The sequence below is a fragment of the Schistocerca nitens genome, chromosome 2 (genome assembly GCF_023898315.1).
Source record: "Schistocerca nitens isolate TAMUIC-IGC-003100 chromosome 2, iqSchNite1.1, whole genome shotgun sequence".
In the NCBI taxonomy this organism is placed as follows: Eukaryota; Metazoa; Arthropoda; class Insecta; order Orthoptera; family Acrididae; genus Schistocerca; species Schistocerca nitens.
The window spans coordinates 1111744977-1111765809 of NC_064615.1; the positions used below are offsets into that span (position 1 = coordinate 1111744977).

Genomic DNA, 20833 nt, shown 5'->3' on the forward strand with positions numbered 1-20833 from the left:
TAAATGTGAATGCATTTGTGCACGGAGATTATAAATGGGAACCAATTTTGTTCTGAGGTCATACAAAAATTAGAATCGCTATCCATAATAATTATTTAATTTCAATTTATTTTGTGGGGAGGTTACACTTAACGTGAATATTATCTATGTTAACATTTTCTGTTGAGAGGTTGCGGTGAATTATTTTACGTTCGGAGGTTACAAGGTTCTTGAGGAGGTAGTTGTCATCTGCCGGAGCGAGAGCTTCAAATAACTTTCACATTACACTAGAAACGCCGTTAAACAGTAAATGGAATATACATCGCAAAGTTGGGACAGAAACTCTCCTCGTGCTTGGGCGAGCAAAATTATTAGGTTAGGTGAAATTCAAATAAAACGTAGCTGCTAGTACACATAGACGAAAGTAACGAACGGTTGTCCAGTTAGCCTGATACCTGTATGCTTGCACATGGTGCCAGAATTGGACGCGCCGGTCGTAAAGTCATTCAATTTTAGCCTAAATTGAATTACACGGATGCAGCTCAACTATACTTTAGCAGAAAGGGAGTACTTCCATACAGCTAGCACAAACCAGGAAATGTTCATTTACATTATCGACAGCAAGAACAAGCAATCTTGTAAAATAATATTAAATCCATCATGAGATAACTGGACCGAAGAACTAGTTTCACAACAATCACGTGAGAGAAACCCTTTGGCGCTGCTGACATCAAGAAAATTAATGATCTTGAGACCGTCGACAAAGAGATAGTGATTTGCGAACATGGTTAGAAAATATTGGTAACCAAGAAAAAAACAAATACAGTATTTCTTAATACTGCCTCTGACTCATTGGCTCTCCATGTTCTTGCACTGTTTTGCATGATATAGCCGTAGGTCACCTCATTAGTTGTCAGTTCTCGACAAAGGTTACAGTATACTGATCACGTAGACTCTACCGATAAGATGTTTCGGTTTGGAGGGAAATCATCGATTCAGTAATTCAAGTTGCAGTAATCGCACAGCTCACTCTTGTTTCCACATCATGCTGGGGCACTTCGCGTAATTGCTGAACATTTAACAGAATCACAAGTCGACTATTCTTAGAGTTCACGTTTCCAACCTATTAGTCATGTGGAATGTAACGCTGTTAATATTCCAAGTATGAAATGTATTTCCAGCGCAAGAGATACTTTGTTCCTGCATATATCTCTCCTATAAACTACGGTGGTTAAACCGTAAGGTCATAAAACAAAACAACGGATTTTTGTAACACAAATATTACATAGGTTTCCAGAGATATATGATACCTGCTTTTTACGAAGTTCAAGCCCGATTGCGGTTTGTAAATTGTAGCATATTCCTAACAGTCCTATAAAATGATTGTCGGCAGCTGAAAATGCATACTAAGAAAGAGCGACATTTTACGAAGTAATAAACAAAACTATCAGTAGCCAGAGAAGATGTAACAGTCTTATCGCAGTTTACCACTTCTCCTTGTAACGTTCTTCTTCCACAGTGAAGTCATGGTCCAATCAATGTTAGGTTGTACTGCTCATGTGCAGGATGCTATGACCGTTTCACCTTGAGACCACCTCTCTAGAATGCCCCCTCTTTCCACTATTAAGGTGTTTATATGAAGCATCAATCCACTTTCGTTCAGGACACACAGTTTTATTGATTTCGGTCTGTGCACGTTTCATGGTAATTTTTCTCTAATTTTGTGTACTCTCAGTCAATTTTCGTAATATTTCTAGGTTTCGCGATTTTACACATTTCATATAGGTAAGAAAAGGGGGTCGCTACGCTTTCAACTCCGTAATTACAACTACTTTCAAGATCATCCAACCATCCACTTCCCCTATCCGAAATACAAGAACATAGATCAATGTATATAGGAAATGTCTTAGGATTCTTGGTGGGTTAGCGATTAGTAAATGTCTTTGTACAAACTATGTAGTAACGTTTGCATATACGTTCACACGTAGAAAATAACTCATTCCTTATTTTTGTTAGGTGCAGTTTTAATAATGCCCAATTTAATTTTTAGCTTATAACTTAGACCTGCATCTGCATCATCTATTTCTTTATCCAGCCAGTACCTTGACAAATATAGAGAAGTATTTTCTGGAATTCTAATACATACCAAATTTTCTTCCTGTAAAATACTTGTTTTGCAGTTTCAACTATCAGCTCCGTTCCCTTCTGCAGTTTTTCTAGGCAAGAAGATTCGATGATTTTAATTTTTCCTCTTATCTTTTCCATTATGCTTTCGGTAATGCATACCACATCTTCCAGTGCGTGTGCCGGCAACTCCTCTGCTCCACATTCTTGTGGGAATTGAGTATAGAGCTTCAGTGGTAGGACAACTTTCGTTCTGGAGCACATACGATATCAGATACATGTGCAAATTAATTAAATTGTGACAGTTGAATTATTTATAACCTAAGCCTATTGTTCTGGTAGTTGGTTTTTCATGTAATCTCTCCCCCGTTCCCCACCCTTCCCTATTGTTCTGTTAATTGATTTATGACGCCCTGGAGGTTGATTTATGACTCCCTGAGGGTAACTCATTCTTCTGAGAAATCCCTCACACCTCCCACTCCTCGTCCTCCACCCCTCCAGGAAATCCCCTCAGCGATACAAACACACTTTCGATATCTAACTAATGCATTAATAAATTAAACTGAACAATTAATTAACCTCTCCTCCTCTGGGAAAACTACGAGCCACTGTTGCCTCCTCCAGATCCCCTCGCCTCCCCCAATCTGGAATTGGGGGAAAAAGACTCAGTTGATTTCTACTTGACAGGAAATCGTTTGGGGTGTATCGAACATTTTTAAAAAAATTTTATGGCAGGGAAGGGATTATGTGTGGTGTCACCGCCAGACACCACACTTGCTAGGTGGTAGCCTTTAAATCGGCCGCGGTCCATTAGTATACGTCGGACCCGCGTGTCGCCACTCTCAGGATTGCAGACCGAGCGCCACCACATGGCAGGTCTAGAGAGACGTCCTGCACTCGCCTCAGTTGTACAGCCGACTTTGCTAGCAAAGCTACAGTGACAAATACGCTCTCATTTGCCGAGACGATAGTTACCATAGCCTTCAGCTACGTCAATTGCTACGACCTAGCAAGGCGCCATTACTAGTGTATATTGAAATGGAGATTATATCTATACAAGAGCGATGTACACCGATTATGGATTAAAGTTAAGTATTACAAGATTTTCGTACTTTATTGCAATTCTCAAGACATTGTCCTGTTCCAGACCTCACGCCGGTCTGCGTGTATTTAAACGCGTGCATTTCGGCCTCCTCTAGCAACACAGTGTTGTCTCTTCTGCCAACACTACATTATGTGTAATAAAGTTATTTATTCATTTACAAGGTTTGTCAGGAAATTGGTTATAGTGTATGTAATACTGGTTCTTTAAGCAGTTTCTGGATGACAATGCAGTATGCAATTTTTAAACAATTGTGGCGCTTTCTTTGTGTGGTCACACATTGAATACCGTCATGAAACACTCATCACACGTAGGGGCAGACTGTACTGCACATGTCTGGTGAAAGAGCTCTCGATCATGTGACTGACTGCCGGACCAATCTCACCGCACAGTGCATCCCAGGGACCGTCGCAACTGTGAGATAGCACTAATCTTCCGCAAACAAAGAATCAGGCAGTGATATTCCTCTCAGAATTGAAACCAGACTCAATTCTTGCCTCTCTCTCCCTCCTGTCCCCCCCCCCCCCCTCGTCTCTCTCCATCTGTCTCAAGTAATTACTTCCTGTTTGTGTGAACTAACGAGTGCAAACACACACAGACCACACCTCATCCCGTCCATCCCTCTATGGCCCTCTCACCTACCTGGCGGTGGTAGTCGCTATATCCACTTGTTCTCTCACTTCCATAGCTATGGAAACCGGTAACAGATGGAACAAAGGCATTTGAGAAAAAGTTGGTAGTGTGTGTTGTGTGCCGCACTTATCCCTCTAATTCCTTCTTTCTCCTGAACAAACTAGTGGATACCTGGAAAGCACCCAGCTGTGGATGTCTTGGAAGTAGTCCCTTACTCTGCTGGATTGATTTATTAATTAATTAAATCAATACCATTCGTGTGCGGCCAGTTTTATCTTGTAACCGATTGATGGATACTAGGAATGCTACATTTGGTGCGATTCGACCCCATAAGTGCCCAGTTTCCAATCCCTTCTGGAGTTTTATTCACTTGCCTCCTGTTGGTGGATACAGGGACAGTTGGGTCATTTGGTAAGAAATCCACTACATTAGAGGTAGCTGAAAATTTCAAATTTCTGCTGAATTGCATGATATGTTCTTAAACAATGTGCGGAGGGGTTTAGTTGGTATGTATGCTCATAATACCACTATCAGGAACAATCATTTTTTCAATCGGGAATTTGATGATGTGGTTGGGTTTTTGAAGCGCTAGACAAACCCTAAGTTGGTTTTCTCAGCTACAGCGAGACGAAGAAGGAGAAGGAACGGTCTACCATGTGGCAGTACAGTAACAACAACGAATACCATCTTTCCACTGCAAGACATGGTCCACTGGACGCTACTGAGGAGCAGTATATATCACATAGTTAAACCGTGTTCCATTCTGCAGTAGTACTTACGACAGTTAGGGGTCGGACATCGCTGGAACAGTAGCAAATCCGACGCTCTCACTTCGGGAAGTCCACATGCAGCGCGCCAGGCCAGAAACCGCGCAGCACTGGTTGCCGCCGTGTAGGCACGTCACAGCGACCGCGCCATGTCAGCAGCCTGACTCGGCCCACCAGACAGGAATGCCCAGCTGTGGAGGCGTCGGGGATGATTGGAATGGCAGGAATTTGGATTTTATCAATAGCTCCAGCGCCAACGCTTGTTAGTGATTGATATTGAATCTTCGCAAATATGAACCTAAAAATGGGAGAATACTCACAATGAATGTGATCATTTAGGCTGCCCAACACATACTGAGTATTAGTTGGCTATCCACCCACCTAGAGGGCGACACGGGGTACCCCAGTTGACTGGTTCATGAGGCTTAGTGATGATTTGCACCTTAATCCAGAAATGCCAATTCATTCTAACCACCGGCTACTTCTGCCAAACACCCAGACTTCAGGCAGAGTCGTCCTAAGAGACCAGCCACATATTTATCAGTGTAATTACAATTAAATATTAAGATGCCATTTGACAATGGACATATTATTGGAAATGGCTCCTGTCGACGGCTTTGGCTCTGGAATTATCAATATCTGTACCATTCTCATAATTTTCCACATAAAAGCTTTCATCCCCTTTATGGCAATTAAAGCAGTGAAATGGAAATTTTACACTTCTATTCTATACCTCCCTTACAACCAGACTTAGTTACTTTTGTTGGACGTGTCGGAACGCTGACCACAGTACTCTTACATTCTAAAACATACACATCTGTTATTGTAGTTTACCTGTGTGTAGCTCCGAAAAAATTATGGGATGTCCACGCTCGCACCAGCCGGGTGGCATTTTGCACTGCACAGGAGAACCCCCCCCCCCCCTCCGCCCTATCACCACATCGTCGTTATCATATAATTTTTGTGGAATAAAGGGCCTCATTACAATTGAATAAGCCCTCACACCTTTTTTATCCCGGGCATTCAAATTAAACCCCATCTCTAGTGTAAACTGAAGGCAACTATTTTATTAACTCAAAAATTTAGTTATACACAGCACACATACTCAAAAATAGTCGCCAAATCCGTTGGCACATTTATCCCATTCGTTTCCATCCTCGAAGAAGCTGTCGGATCCATCCCTGGACCCAGTTATGTTCTTCGTCGTCCGTTGCGAATCGATGTCGGCGAATGGCTTGTTTTAGAGGTCCAAACACATGAAAGTCACGCGTGAAAGTTCGGGGCTGCAAGATGGATGATCCAGCGTTTCCCACGCTGCTGCAATGTCGCCTTCACCGCACTGGCCGTGTGTGGGCAGGCATTATCATGCAGGAGGATAAAAGACATTGGTCAACATGCCTCGCTGACCGTTGTGGCCGAGCGGTTCTGGGCGCTTCAGTCCTGAACCGCGCTGCTGCTACGGTCGCAGGTTAGAGTCCTGCCTCTGGCATGGATGTGTGTGATGTCCTTAGGTTAGTTATGTTTAAGTAGTTCTAAGTCTAGGGGACTGATGACCTCAGATGTTAAGTCCCTTAGTGCTTACAGCCATTTGAACCAATAAATGCTCTTCGTTTCGACTAAATTGTTCGTCCAAGGTTCTATAAAGTGACTCGATAACGCTGCGCATTGATGGTGGTTGCCCTTTCCACGAACTCGACAAGCAGTTGGCTCTTGCGATCACAAAAGGACGTCATGACCTTACCAGAAGTGGTGTGCACGGCCTTTGATTTCTTCGGAGGTGCTCGCTCTGACACTTGCTTTCCGGTTCAAAGTGGTGACACCATGTATCGTCACCTGTGACAGTACGTGACAGAAAGCCGTATTTCTCCTTATGATAACGTTACAGATGACTCAAAGACAGCGCCATTCCAGCACTGCGCTGTTTGGCGGTCAGTTGGTGGGGAACCCACTGCGCACAAATTTTTTGAAAGTTCAAGGGTTGATGCATTATGGTGCATTATGGTGCATCGCCCACGCTAATACGCAGTAACCGATAGATCTCGTCCACGGTGATTCTGCGGTTGTCCAAGACTAAAGCATTCACTTCCGCAACCGTTTCCGGTGTGATGACACGATGAGTCTGTCCAGGACGTGCATCGCCTTCCAGTGACTGGCGCCACTCAAGGAATCGTTTGCGCCACTCCACGACACTTGAACGACTCAGGCTGCACTCACCCGACACAGCCTTCATCCGTCGATACATTTCGGTAGTGGACGATAACTTGTGTGAGCACCTTCTCTTAGGCGAGCAACCACGCTGGCACTATGCAACATCAAACGGTGACCATGCGTCAGTCTCTCTACCAGTAGATAGCGCCACCGTACCCGCAGTTACATAGTGCCACCTTCCGTGTAAGGCAGAGGTAGACGCAATGACCAGGTTTCATTTGAATGCACCTCGTATTTCCTCGTTTTCGGCACTTCCATGTCCGCCCCGATAGCTGAGTGGTCAGCGTGACGGCTTGCCGTTCTACGGGCTTGGGTTCGATTCTCGTCTGGGTCGGAGATTTTCTCCGCTCAGGGACTTCGTGTTGTGTTGTCTTCATCATCATTTCATCCCCAACCGCCGCACAGGTCGCCCAATGTGGCGTCGAATGTAATGAGACCTGCACCAAGGCGACTGGACCTGCTACGCAAGGGGCCTCCCGATCAATGACACCAAACGCTGATTTCAATTTGCCACTTCCATGAAACCGTTTCATACTTTTGTTACTTGTAAATCAAGCCAGCATTATGGCGTCTTAGGTATTCGGACCGTCATCTTGGAGTTCGTGTTAGTGTATTTGAACCTTATATCATGTTTAAACACATAACCATAGTAGACCTAACATGCAGATCATACATATTTCTCGTCTAAGACATCATTGCGAGCGCTATATACTACAGTACGTCCATTCGGGGTTAATTTTGAAGGGCCAAGTAAACCGGTAGAGAAATGTTTACATGTGTTGTTGTTGTTGTGGTCTTCAGTCCTGAGACTGGTTTGATGCAGCTCTCCATGCTACTCTATCCTGTGCAAGCTTCATCATCTCCCAGTAACTACTGCAGCCTACATCCTTCTGAATCTGCTTAGTGTATTCATCTCTTGGTCTCCCTCTACAATGTTTACCTTCCACGCTGCCCGCCAATGCTAAATTTGTGATCCCTTGATGCCTCAGAACATGTCCTACCAACCGATTCCTTCTTCTAGTCAAGTTGTGCCACAAACTTCTCGTCTCCCCAATCCTATTCAATACCTCCTCATTAGTTATGTGATCTACCCATCTAATCCTCAGCATTCTTCTGTAGCACCACATTTCAAAAGCTTCTATTCTCTTCTTATCCAAACTATTTATCGTCCATGTTTCACTTCCATACAAGGCTACGCTCCATACAAATACTTTCAGAAACGACTTCCTGACACTTCAATCTATACTCGATGTTAACAAATTTCTCTTCTTCAGAATCGCTTTTCTTGCCATTGCCAGTCTACATTTATATCCTCTCTACTTCGACCATCATCAGTGTCTCATTTCCTAATTTAATTCCCTCAGCATCACCCGACTTAATTCGATTACATTCCATTATCCTCGTTTTGCTTTTGTTGATGTTCCTCTTATATCATCCTTTCAAGACACTATCCATTCCGTTCAACTACTCTTCCTAGTCCTTTGCTGTCTCTGACAGCATTACAATGTCATCGGCGAACCTCAAAGTTTTTATTTCTTCTCCATGTATTTTAATACCTACTCCAAATTTTTCTTTTGTTTCCTTCACTGCTTGCTCAATATACAGATTGAATAACATCGGGGAGAGGCTACAACCCTGTCTCACTCCCTTCCCAACCACTGCTTCCCTTTCGTGTCCCTCGACTCTTACAACTGCCATCTGTTTTCTGTACAAAGTGTAAATAGCCAATCACTCCCTGGATTTTACCCCTGCCACGTTCAGAATTTGAAAGAGAGTATGCCAGTCAGCGTCGTCAAAAGCTTTCTCTAAGTCTACAAATGCTAGAAACGTAGGTTTGCCTTTCCTTAATCTAGCTTCTAAGATAAGTCGTAGGGTCAGTATTGCCTCACGTGTTCCAATATTTCTGCGGAATCCAAACTGAACTTCGCTGAGGTCGGAAAAGTGTTTGGTATCGGCTCTAAGCACACTTTCTCTTGCTAAAGACTGCACCTGTTTAACATTTTGGAGGCGGTACACCCCGAGGCAGATCCGATGCAGCTGGCAAAAATTAGTTTGTTGAGAAGAAAAACGAACCCAGCGTCCAGTATGCTTCGTATAATTTCAACCTTGATCGAAGTAATGGTATTCTTGCACATGTAACGAACAAAATCTTTGTATGACGCTGTAACAGGTGCTTTTTTTTCTAAACAAACTTATTTTTGCCAGCTAAATCAAGTCCGTCTCGAGGTGTTCCGCCTCCAAAATGTTAAACTGGTACGGTTTTAGCAATAGGAAATTAAATTCCGAAAAGTTTACGATAACATTATGGTATGCAAACGTTTCTCTACCCGTTTACTCGACTCTTGAAACTTAACGCCGAATGGACGTACTCTAATACATTGCTCTCACAGTGATGTCTTAGGCAAGAAATTTTTATGATCTTGGTGTTAGGTGTACGATAGTTATGCGTTTAAACATGATATAAAGCTGAAATCCACTACCACAAACTCTAACATGGCGGTCCGAACGTGTAAGACGCCACTGTGATAGATGGATATACAAGTATAAAAAATACGAAAGGGTTTCGTGGAAGTGGTGAAATCTAGAAAATAAAAAAGTTGTGGAAGCTTTTAATTGTAATTACATCCTTTATTCCTTGACAGATATGTCATAATGACAATATGGCGTGGGGCGGTGGGAGGGGAGAGGGAGTCTGCTATTGGGCAGAACGACGCCCAACTGGTGCGAGTGTGGACATATAGTTTTTACTGTCGCTATACACCTATAAATGATAGTGCTGCTTGAACGTAAAGTTACTGTAGCTTATATTCCAACATATCACCAGACGTTTGTGGGAAGTGATCAGACTACTATTCACGTAAGAAAATTACATATGTGTAGTTTTAAGGGGAGGATTGATTTGACATCGGTAATTGTAATTTCAATGCACTGAAGAGTATAGCCGACATATGGAGATGATAGACTCAATTCGTAAACAGCTACACAGTACAGCAATGCTGGGGTTCAACTGGATCTGCTATAGTGTACAAACAGGGCGGGCAATATAGCTGTAGCAAAATGGATCACAGAACGTCCTCTCATTAGCTCCCCTATGCAGATCCTGACATGTTCTTTGTGGCACTATCGACTGCGACGTTTATTACAGTACACCAACACATACTGGTGATGCCTTTCTAACCCTTTTGTCACACTTTTGATCATCACATATTGCCGGAGGCCTGTGTTTTACAGCACTTGTTTGAGAGAGTCGTGGAGGAGATGCAGCACTTCCCAGAAGGGCTGAATGAAAATACCTACAGTCCATTCTCGACCCTCACTGGCTAGGACACTTCAAATCAAGTAAGTTTCTAAGAATGAGGAGAATCGAGACACCTAGCCTGTGTGTGTGGACATAATTTTTCATTGCACCGATTGGTGTAAGGGGCAGGAAAGGTTTTATGTGGAAAATTATGTCCACTCATAACAATGGTATAGATATGGAAATTTCCAGAGCCCAAGCCGTCAACAGAAGTCAGGTGTTTGGCAGAGGTAGCCAGTGACGGGAACGAAATTACATTCCTGGCTTAAGGCGCAAGCCGTCGCTAAGCCTCTGAAACCAGTCAGGCGAGATAAAATCATGCCGCCCTGTAGGCGGGTGAAGAGCGAACTAATACTAATACTAATGTTTCGGGCAGCATTTGTGATCATATTCATTGTGGGTATTCACCGATTTTGACGTGGATATTTGAGAAAATTCAGTATCAATCACTGACAAATGTTGGCACTAGAGATATTGCTAAAATCCAAATTCCTACCATTCCACTCGTCCCTGGACGCCTCCACATCTGGAAATTCCTGTCTGGAATGCCACGTCTGGCTGCAGACATGGAGCGATCGCTGAGACACCTGGGGGGGGGGGGGGGCTGGTTATCTCTTCTAACAACATCCCAAATTTTAGTAGGATGTTGACACATTTGTCCCCTCCCTAGTTACAAGCCCACTCCAGTGTGCAGACACAGTTCTAATATGACGTAATGTTTAAGCACACACACTCTCCCGAAGTGTTACATTGATTCCAAGATCAATTATTCAGGCTGTGGGTAAGTCATTTTTCTACAATATTCTTTTTTCCAGGCGTTATGGTTCTACAAGAAGGCATGCAGGAGTTCTATGAAGTGTGGAATCTACGATAAAAGTACAGGTTTGTAGGACGGGCGTGAGTTGCGACCTGCGACTGAATAGCTCAGTTATTAGAGCACTTACCAGTGTAGCACGAAGGTTCTTGGTTCGAGTACTAGTCTGGTACAAAGCATTAATAGCCAGGGCGTTTCAGATCAGCACGTACTCTGTTGCAGACTAAACTTCTTTCTGGACGTCAGGAAGACATTGCAAAAATAGTTCCCTGCCCTCAAATTGAACGCTGAAACTGCTTGGGTGTGTGTGTGGGGAGGGAATATGGACGGCTGCTACTCCCTATCCATGAGGTTCAGAATTGTATGCATGCATATCCGGAAGGACAGTGTATCCTCCTTCTTATCACGACAGGCACTGCAATATCAAATTTATCTGCCAATGCTGGACAGCAACATTCAATTAAACTTTCCTCCGCTGCACGGGAATTACATAATGTGTGTACGAGTACAGGTTCTGTTGCAGGAACGAAGACATACGGAAGTTTAGGTCAGGCCACGAGTCCTTCACGGATAGCCAAAGCGATTAACGTGAATGCTCATGTAAAGCTGGAAGTAAAGGTTCGAATGTCGGGTCGGCACAAATTTTCACTGTCATCATTCCCTTATTAAGCTGATGTTTCTTCGCACTCGCAAATTCGAATAAATTTTGTGTGTTTCATAACACAATGCCTGACATGCATGTATGTCCGGAAGCACATTGCATCGTTCTTCTTATCAACACAGGCACTGCAATATCGTAAAACTGGAAAGGAAGTTTCTCATCTAGGCTGAGGCACAAATTTCTTGCCACAATCAATAGCTACAGCCCTGTGCTGGTAGATAACACCTTTCATCGTAAACAAGAACCGAAAATTCAACCCCGGTTCTATTCGCTCTGGTGTTCTTTGCATTGACTGCAGGAGCGGTGTACAGTACCATAGCTAGGACAGGTAAAGTGGGATGTAAAAAATTACTTGTCCTTAGTATGATAAGTTCTATATTGGCCAGTCAGGCAGAGGGATAGCAATCAAGCAAAGGGATAGCAGCTTGGCTGGCAGAACATGAAATCAACAGGAGGTCGCAGAATGATGACCCCACATTCGCTGAGCATGTACTGCGAAGACCCCAGCTACCAGTTAGTGTCACATGTCACTTAGCAGACTAACACAAATTCACCTCCATACGTTAGCAGATCTTGACGAGGCCTGGAGAAAATTCTGGCAGTGCATAAAATTAGTAACTGAGTCAAAGGCTTCTATCCAGTAACTCATCGAACAGTCCAGTCTGGTGTGACAACAGAAGACAGTAATAGGAACAGTAATTTTAAATTTAGCGTTTAAAAAATCATTCACGTAGGAATATAGTACAGACATCGTCGTTTGACCGCCACACATACCCCAGTACGAGAAACATAGTTATAGTCATCTCTGATATAGAAAAGCATCTGAAAAAACTGAAAAGAAATCAGTCGCCGGGTCCGTATGGAATGCAGTATTCGGTGTTACGGGGAGTACTCTTTGGCACTGAACCCGTTACCTAGCTTGCATAATCTCCGGCTCAGAGTGAAGTCTCAACTGAGTGGAAAAAAGCGCAGGTGACTCGTGCGTGTAAGAGGAGTATATGAACGGATCCCTAACGTTATCGAGGAAAATAATAAATCTCCTTTGGACACAAAAGTTTCTGTCCACAAATCAGCACAGATTTAGAATGCACCGCTCGTGAAAAATGCTTGTCCTTTTCTTGTATGAAAACCTGCGAACCATTGATGAAGGGCAACAGGCAAATTCAATTTTTTTAGATTTCCAGAATGAATTCCACACATTGCCACACAGCGCTCTATTGTGGTTTAAAGAAGGTCCTACCATATGGAACAGTACGTAGTTCGTTGTTCCAGAGTGCAAATGAGACGAGGTTATTATCTCGAGTATGCCAGGGACGAGTGATGAAACCTGTCTTATTCTCCAGATATGGATAAACGATGTGATGGGTAAGGCAACGGTTTGCTGACTATACTGCAGTGTAATGGACAGTGTTTTCGTAGAGTGTGTTAGAGGCTACAGGATGAGTCGGAGATAATTTCAATTTGGTATGATGAATGACAGCTTGATGCAAATGTAGAAAGGTGTCAGTTAATGCGGATGAGTAGGAAAAACACTCCTGTACTGTTCGGTACATTGGTAGTGTTGTGCTGAAGGACACAGACGTGACGATTATACGGGCTGTAACAGGTGTAGTTGCGGATATTGTTACACGTGGGACCTTGAAGTGTACACACATCAGCGTGCTGGTTGTTGTTTCTCTGCGTGTAACAGTCTTCCCGCAAACACATCAGAAGCTTTACGACCTGAGGCTTTCTGCATGACAATGCTGCACCACTAAGAGGACTATGGCTGTCAGTATGCACTAAGCGTTTTGCGTCCACACGTCCACGCCTCACACCTGACCTGCTGCCCGGGGGAAAGACGGTCATTCAGTGCTTTCTCTTGCCTTATGTACTTGGAGGTACTAACCAACTAAAAGATATATGACTTGTACTGACTATGACTTTTAGTCTGCAGTGACATAAATAAAGAAGTAATATTGTTCAGTACGCTGTCCTCAGCAACCAGTAGAAATATCTGATCTTACTTAAAGCAAGTCCCTCTAACTAAGGGCTCACCTTCAGAGGACGTCATGTTTCCAAATAGAGAAGGAATTAGTATATTTCATCAAAATATAAGAGGTATTAGAGACAAAGTTAGCGAACTGCTTGTAGATTATTGGTGTATCGGAGCTCCACTTAAATAATTTCACAATTTGCAATATTTTCTTTCTCTGTGAGGTACTGGATGAGTTAAACAAAAGGTTTCGAACGCTAGGCATATTTTTTTGATTTAACTAAGGCGTTTGATTGTGTTGATCACAAAATATTGCTGCAGACGTTGGCCCATTACGTAATATTGGGAGTAGCTCACACTTGTTTCACCTCTTACTTTAGCAATAAACAGCAAAAGATTATTATTCACAATGTTGAGAATGGCTGTGATGTGGGGTTTGAGTGGGGTACAGTCAAGTGGGGGGTGCCCCAGCGATCAGTGTTGGGGCCACTCCTATTCCTTATTTATATAAATGATATGCCCTCTGGCATTAGGGGTAACTCTAAAACATTTCTGTTTGCTGATGACACTAGCTTGGTAGTAAAGTATGTTATGTGCAACATTGGCTCGGTTTCATATAGTGCAGTCCATGACCTAGGTTCATGGCTTGTAGAAAATAAGCTAACGCTATATCACAGTAAGACTCAGCTTTTACAGTTTCTAACACACAATTCAACAAAACCCGACGTTTTAATTTCACAGAATGGGCATATGATTAGTGAAACTGGGCAGTTCAGATTTCTAGGTGTTCAGATAGATAGTACACTGTGATGGAAAGCCCACGTTCAGGATCTTGTTCAGAGACTTAATACTGCCATTTTTACTATTCGAACGGTATCTGAAGTGAGTGATCGTTCGACAAGAAAATTAGTCTACTTTGCTTATATTCATTTGCTTATGTCGTATGGTATTATATTTTGGGGTAACTCTTCCCATTCTAAAATGATATTTTTGGCTCAGAAACGGGGAGTTCGGGCAATAAGTGGTGTAAGTTCACGATCCCCTTGTCGACCCCTGATCACGATATATATATATATATATATATATATATATATATATATATATATATATATATATATATATGGATCGGACTTCCTTGACTCCTGTGCAGAAAGGTGTGCAGTATACTGCTGCATCCATTTTCAATAAGCTACCACTCGAATTAAAAAATCTTTGCACTAATACACGCGCATTCAAATCAAAACTAAAGAGTTTCCTCATGGGTCACCCCTTCTACTCTGTCGAGGAATTCCTTTAAAAATTAAACTCATTCTGGTTGAATTGTTGATCGCGTCTACTTTAACTTATGGGCTGACATTTTTCTGGTTCATAAAGTTTTGATTTTTATCTGTTATTACCTCTATGTTGTAATTTCAAGTACTGACACGTTCCATGACCTTGGTCCTATGGAACTTGACGTGTAAATAAAAATAAAATTGTTGTGGCGTAACAAGCTAGCTACGCCACACTGAGAAGGGAGCCGAAAGGCACGCGTACACACACGCCGACTGGCGTCAAGTCTGGAACAGGATACGTTATGACTGCTATAAAGAAAATACGTAGCTTTGGAATATACTTAACTTTTAATGCTTCCTTTGGTACATCTCTCTTGACTATACAAATGAGACTCGTAAGATACATGCACTGTGACAATTGGCGCCTTGCTAAGTCGTAGCCATTAACTTAGCTGAAGGCTATTCTAACTGTCTCTCGGCAAATGAGAGCAAAGGCTTCGTCAGTATAGTCGCTAGCAACGTCGTCGTACAACTGGGGCGAGTTCTCTTACGTCTCTCGAGACCTGCCGTGTGGTGGCGCTCGGTCTGCGATCACACAGTGGCGACACGCGGGTCCGACATGTACTAATGGACCGCGGCCGATTTAAGCTACCACCTAGCAAGTGTGGTGTCTGGCGGTGACACCACAAAAATAAATTACACCCGTTACGCTCTATATGTCTACGTGTAACATTGCAAAGCTACATGAAATGAAAGGAGCAAGTAGTGTCGGCAGTAGGGAAGGCGAATTATCGATTTAAATTTGTTGGAAGAATTCTGATGAAACTTTGGCTCAGATATGGAGGAGATCGCGAATAGAACACTTGTGCGACCCATTCTTGAGTAGTGCTCCAGTAATTTGGGTCTCCAAAAGTTCGGACTAAAGGAAGATGTCGGAGCAACTCAAAGACGGTCTGCGTGATTTGTTACTACAGGCTCGAGCAACACGCGGGCATCACCAAGATGCTTCGTGAAAAAAAATGAGAATCCACGGAGGTCGACGCTGTCATTCCGGTAATGAAAATCTGGACTCTATTGAAGGATTTCGCTAGTGTGAATATAGAAGCCAAACGCAACATTAAGGTAAGTCTTGGTTTGTTTGCTTGCCGACATTAGATAGTGTGTTTTGAATCTCTGAGAACATGACAAGTTCAGACAATAGTGCTTACAGTGTTACAGTCCTACAGTCGGACTCACTTGTTAGTAGCAAGAACTGTTAATACATTTTGGAAGAAACAACATCCTGTTTGTGGAGACGGTGACGAGCACTTGTCCATCAAATGCCGCTCATATACATTGTTATAGCACATTAATAAGCTCACAGGTAAACCAGATGAAAAAAATAGCACTTGTTTCAGGTCTTACTGTAACCTTTCGTATTGTCCATAGCAGCATTGGTGATGCACAAGTGGTCGAGGGGTATCGTCTTTGATTATTGATTTGATTGACGTCTTCGGTCCCAAGTTCGAAACACGAAACTACTTAAATATTGATTAATAACCATCATAGGCGGGCGAAGACTTCCGACATAAGAATCACCCTCTTTCTGCCAACGGCCTTGTCAAAGGGGGCGATGCAGCGGACGGAGGTTAAGGCCACTCTCTTGTCCTCGGTTTAGGAAACTGCCCCTAAGGGCGGAAGAAACAACAATATCAAACGTCCAAGGTCAGGGAACGTGTCAGTACATGAAATTACAATATAAAAGTAATAACAGATAAAGATAAAATGTTTATGAACCAGAAAAAAGTCAGCCCATAAGTTTAAGTAAACGCAATCAACAATGCAGAAGGCAATGGAAATCACTGCATTAAAGACACATAACGTGTATCCAGAAGATATGTAGCCTGTAACTGAAAAATTTTCATGATGATCTCTCCATTGACAAAAGATTCCGGAACAGTCCCCCATTCGAATCTCTGGGAGTGGACTGCCAAAGGGGAGGTGACCATGAGAAAAAGGTTAAATAACCAACGAAAGGATAGCGTCCTACGAGTCGGGACGTGGGTTTGTCAGGAGCCTGAACGTGGTCGGGAAGCTAGAAAATCTGAGGAGAGAAATTCAAAGGCTCTCTATAGACATAGTAGAGTTCAGTGAAGAGAAATGGAAAGAAGACTAGGATTTATGATTAGATGAGTATAGGGTAATATCGACAGCAGCGACAAATGGTGAAACGGGAGTAGGATTCATTTCAAATTGAACGAAGGGAAGAGAGTGTGTTACTGTGAACATTTCCCTGATAGAGTTGTTTGTATGAGAATCGACAGCAAACCAACACCAACGATAGTTCAGGTATAAATGCCGACGTCGCAGACTGAATATTTAGAGACAGAGAAAGTATATAAGGATATTGAGCGGGTAATACAGTATGAATAGGGAGATGAAAATATAATAGTAATCGGGGACTGGAATACAGTTCTAAGGGAAGGAGAATAAGGGCGCGGGACAAGGAATGAGAGACTAGAAAGATTGATTTAGTTCTGTTATAAGTTTCAGCTAGTAATAGTAAATACTCTGTTCAAGAATCACAAGAGGTGGAAGTTTTCTTGGAGAAGTCTGAGTGATACGGGAATATTCAGTTCGATTAAATCATAGACATGCAGAGATTCTGAAATCAGATACTCGACTGAGTTGATATAGACTCAGATCAGAATGCAGTGGTGATCAAGAGTAGGCTGAAGTGTAAGAGATTAGTCAGGCAGAATCAATAAGCAAAGAAGTGGGATACGAGAGTAATGAGGAATGACAAGATACGCTAAGTTCTCTATGGCTGTAGATACAACAATAAGGAATAGCTCAGTAGGCAGTACAGTTGACGAGCAATGAACATCTCTAATAAGAGCAATGATAGAAGTTGGATAGAAAAACATTGGTTCAAAAGAAATAACTCCGAAAAAACACAACTTCAGTTGATCGGTGAAAGAAAGAAGTACAGGAGTGTTCAGGGAAATTCAGGAATAAAGAAATACAAGTTGCAGAGGAATGAAACAAATAGGAAGTGTAGTGTGCAGGGAAATTCAGGAAATACAAATTGCTGAGGAATGAAGCTAAGACGAAATGGCTGCATGAAAAACGTGAAGAAATCGAAAAAGAAATGATGGTCGGAAGGACTGAGGCAGCAGGAAATTCAAAACAGCCTACGGTGAAATTAATAGCAAGAGTGGTAAGATTGAGGGTGCAACGGGAATTCCACTGTTAAATGCAGACGAGTGAGAAGATAGTTGGAAAGAGTACATTGAAGGCCTCTATGAAGGGGAGGGTATATCTGTTGTGGTAGAAAATGAAACACCAGTGGATTTAGAAGAGATTAAAATCAGAATTCACGAGAGCTTTGGAGGACTTAAGATCAAATAAGGCGGAACGGATAGATATCATTCCAAGAGAATTTCTAAAATCCTTGGCGGAACTGGCAACAAAACGACTATTCAGGTTGGTGTGTAGAATGTATGAGTAGTCTGACGACATACCATTTGACTTTCCGAAGAATATCATCCACACAGTTCCGAAGACTGCAAGAGCTGACAAGTTCGAGAATTATCGCACAATCAGCTTAACAGCTCATGGCTTTAGAAAAAGGTAAAGGCACCAGACAGGCAATCCTGACATGTCGGTTGGAAATGGATGCAAGACTAAAGAAAAATCTAGATACGTTCATAGGATTTGTCGACCTGGAAAAAGCGTTCGAGAAAATAAAATGGTGCAAGATGTTCGTAATTCTGAGAAAAATAGGGGTAAGCTATATGGAGGGACGGTTAATATACAATACGTACAAGATCCAGGAGGGAATAATAACAGTGGGCGATCAAGAACGAAGGGCTCGTATTAAGAAGGCTGTAGCCTTTCGCCCCTACTCTTCAATCTGTACATTGAGGAAGCAATGATGGAAATAAAAGAAAGGTTCAGGAGTGGAATTAAAAGACAAAGTGAAAGGATATCAATGACAAGATTTGCTGATGACATTACTATCTTGAGTGGAAGTGAAGATGAACTACATGATCTTCTGAACTGAATTAATAGTCTAATTAGTACAGAATATGGTTTGAGAGTAAATCGTAGAAAGACGAATGTAATGAGAAGTAGCAGAAATGAGAACAGCGAGATACCTAACATCAGGACCTATGGTCACGAAGTAGATGAAGTTAATGGATTCCTCTTCCTAGGCAACAACATAACTAGTGTCGGACAGGACAAGGTGGACATCAAAAGCAGACTAGCACCGGTAAAAAGGGCCTTAATCTGTTGAAGGAATTTCTCAGAAAGTACATTTGGAGCACAACATTGTGTGGTAGCGAAGCATGGGCTGTGGGAAACCCGGAACCGAAGAGAATCGAAGCATTTGAGATGTGGAGCTACGGATGAATGTTGAAAATTAGGTTGAATGGTAAGGTAATGAAGACGAATTTTTGCACAGAATCGGAGAGGAAAGGGATATGTGGAAAACTTTCACATGCAGAAGGGACAGGACGATAGGACATTAGTTTAAGACATCAGAGAATGACTTCCGTGGTACCAGACGGAGATGTAGAGGAGACAAACTGCAAAGGAGGACAGAGATTGGAATACATTCAGAAAATAATTGGGGACGTAGGTTGTAAGTGCTACTCTGAGATGAAGAGTTTGGCACAGGGGAGGAATTCGTGGCGGGCCGCATCAAACCAGTCAGAAGACTGATGACCCAAAAAAAGTAGCATTTGAGGATGACCTATGAAGGCTGAAAACCAGTTAGGATTGTGTCATAAAAAAGTGACTGAGCTAAAAATAGAAAAAAGTAATACCTTACTCTTAATACATCACATTCATTTCTCTATGGCACTGAAACCCACGCTATTTCTGTTTCAGTTAGCTAAATAACACTTCGAACAGAAATACTGGCGCAGTTTTCGAACCAGTCCGATTTTCAGATGCTGTACCGAGGCTGGTGGTTAGTTAACTACCTGGACCCTGTCGATCCTCTTGTCGAGGCCGACGACCTCGAGCCCCCTCCTGAGCAGCGCCCGCGCGGTGGCGGCGCCGATGCCGGAGTTGGCGCCCGTCACCAGGGCGACGCGACCTGCGTACCGCTCCATCCTGACAGCAAGTGGCGCGCCTCAGCGGCTGTTCGCCTCCAGAGGACAGGCGGCCCGCGTAGCTCCGGCAAGGGCAGCTCGTTATCGCCATATCGCAGTCCATATTCCTCTCCGCTGGCGCGCAAACAGATCTGTGTGTCCGATGGACGACTTCAGTGGAACGCTACGGACAGACGCATTTGTGTCCTTTAGGCTTCATCTGTAACGAGTAGCTTTCAGAGCCTGGAACTTTGTTTCATTCATAACGACAATCGGTTGACCGCAGTTGTATGTAAATAAATAAATAGCAGCATTTGTTCCAAACAAATTGTTTGCTGACGACGGTTTTGTAAAGCTACATAACGTCGGTGGAGTAAGCTCCACATTCGAAATAAAGGTATCGTTCTACGAGGGGCGTTCAATAATTAATGTAACACATTTTTTTCTCTGTCCGTTTCTGTTGAAAACATGAAGACTTTGCTGGGGGACATCGTGGAATACCCCGCTTCAGCTTCTGTAGTTTCATGAAGTTCCGATCTGTGGTGGCGCTATATGTAGCCCTCTGTAATGCAGGTGCGTTCAAAGCAGAGCGCTGTCAATACGTTTCTTTTGGTGGAAAACCAGAGTATCGCAGATATTCATAAGCTCTTGCAGAATGTCTGCGGAGGCGTAGGAGGGTGTCTGTGATCACTGCAACAGAGTCGTGCAAACCTGACCGATCTCAGGCGCTCCGGTTCGTTGCACACGGCTGTGACTCCTGCAGTGTTGGAACGTGTCGACATTTTCATTCGAGGTGATCGATAGATCACAGACAGCCACCTCGCTGCAGAGCTGGACACCTCTGTTCGTAGTGTGGACACTTTGATATACCCTCTCATGGTGCAACGATCAACTCTGAAGTTTACCCTGGTGCCCTC

General features: G+C 43.0%; 1 protein-coding gene across 1 annotated transcript in view; it reads right to left on the minus strand.

The window, feature by feature from the left end:
- LOC126235583 (dehydrogenase/reductase SDR family member 11-like) overlaps window positions 1-19937 on the minus strand; it is a 37199-nt gene extending 17262 nt beyond the window's left edge. Inside the window, exon 1 of the mRNA XM_049944299.1 lies at window positions 19806-19937. Within this exon, the coding sequence (XP_049800256.1) occupies window positions 19806-19937 (132 nt within the window). The remainder of the gene's footprint in view (window positions 1-19805) is intronic.
- Between the last annotated feature and the right edge of the window lie 896 nt (window positions 19938-20833).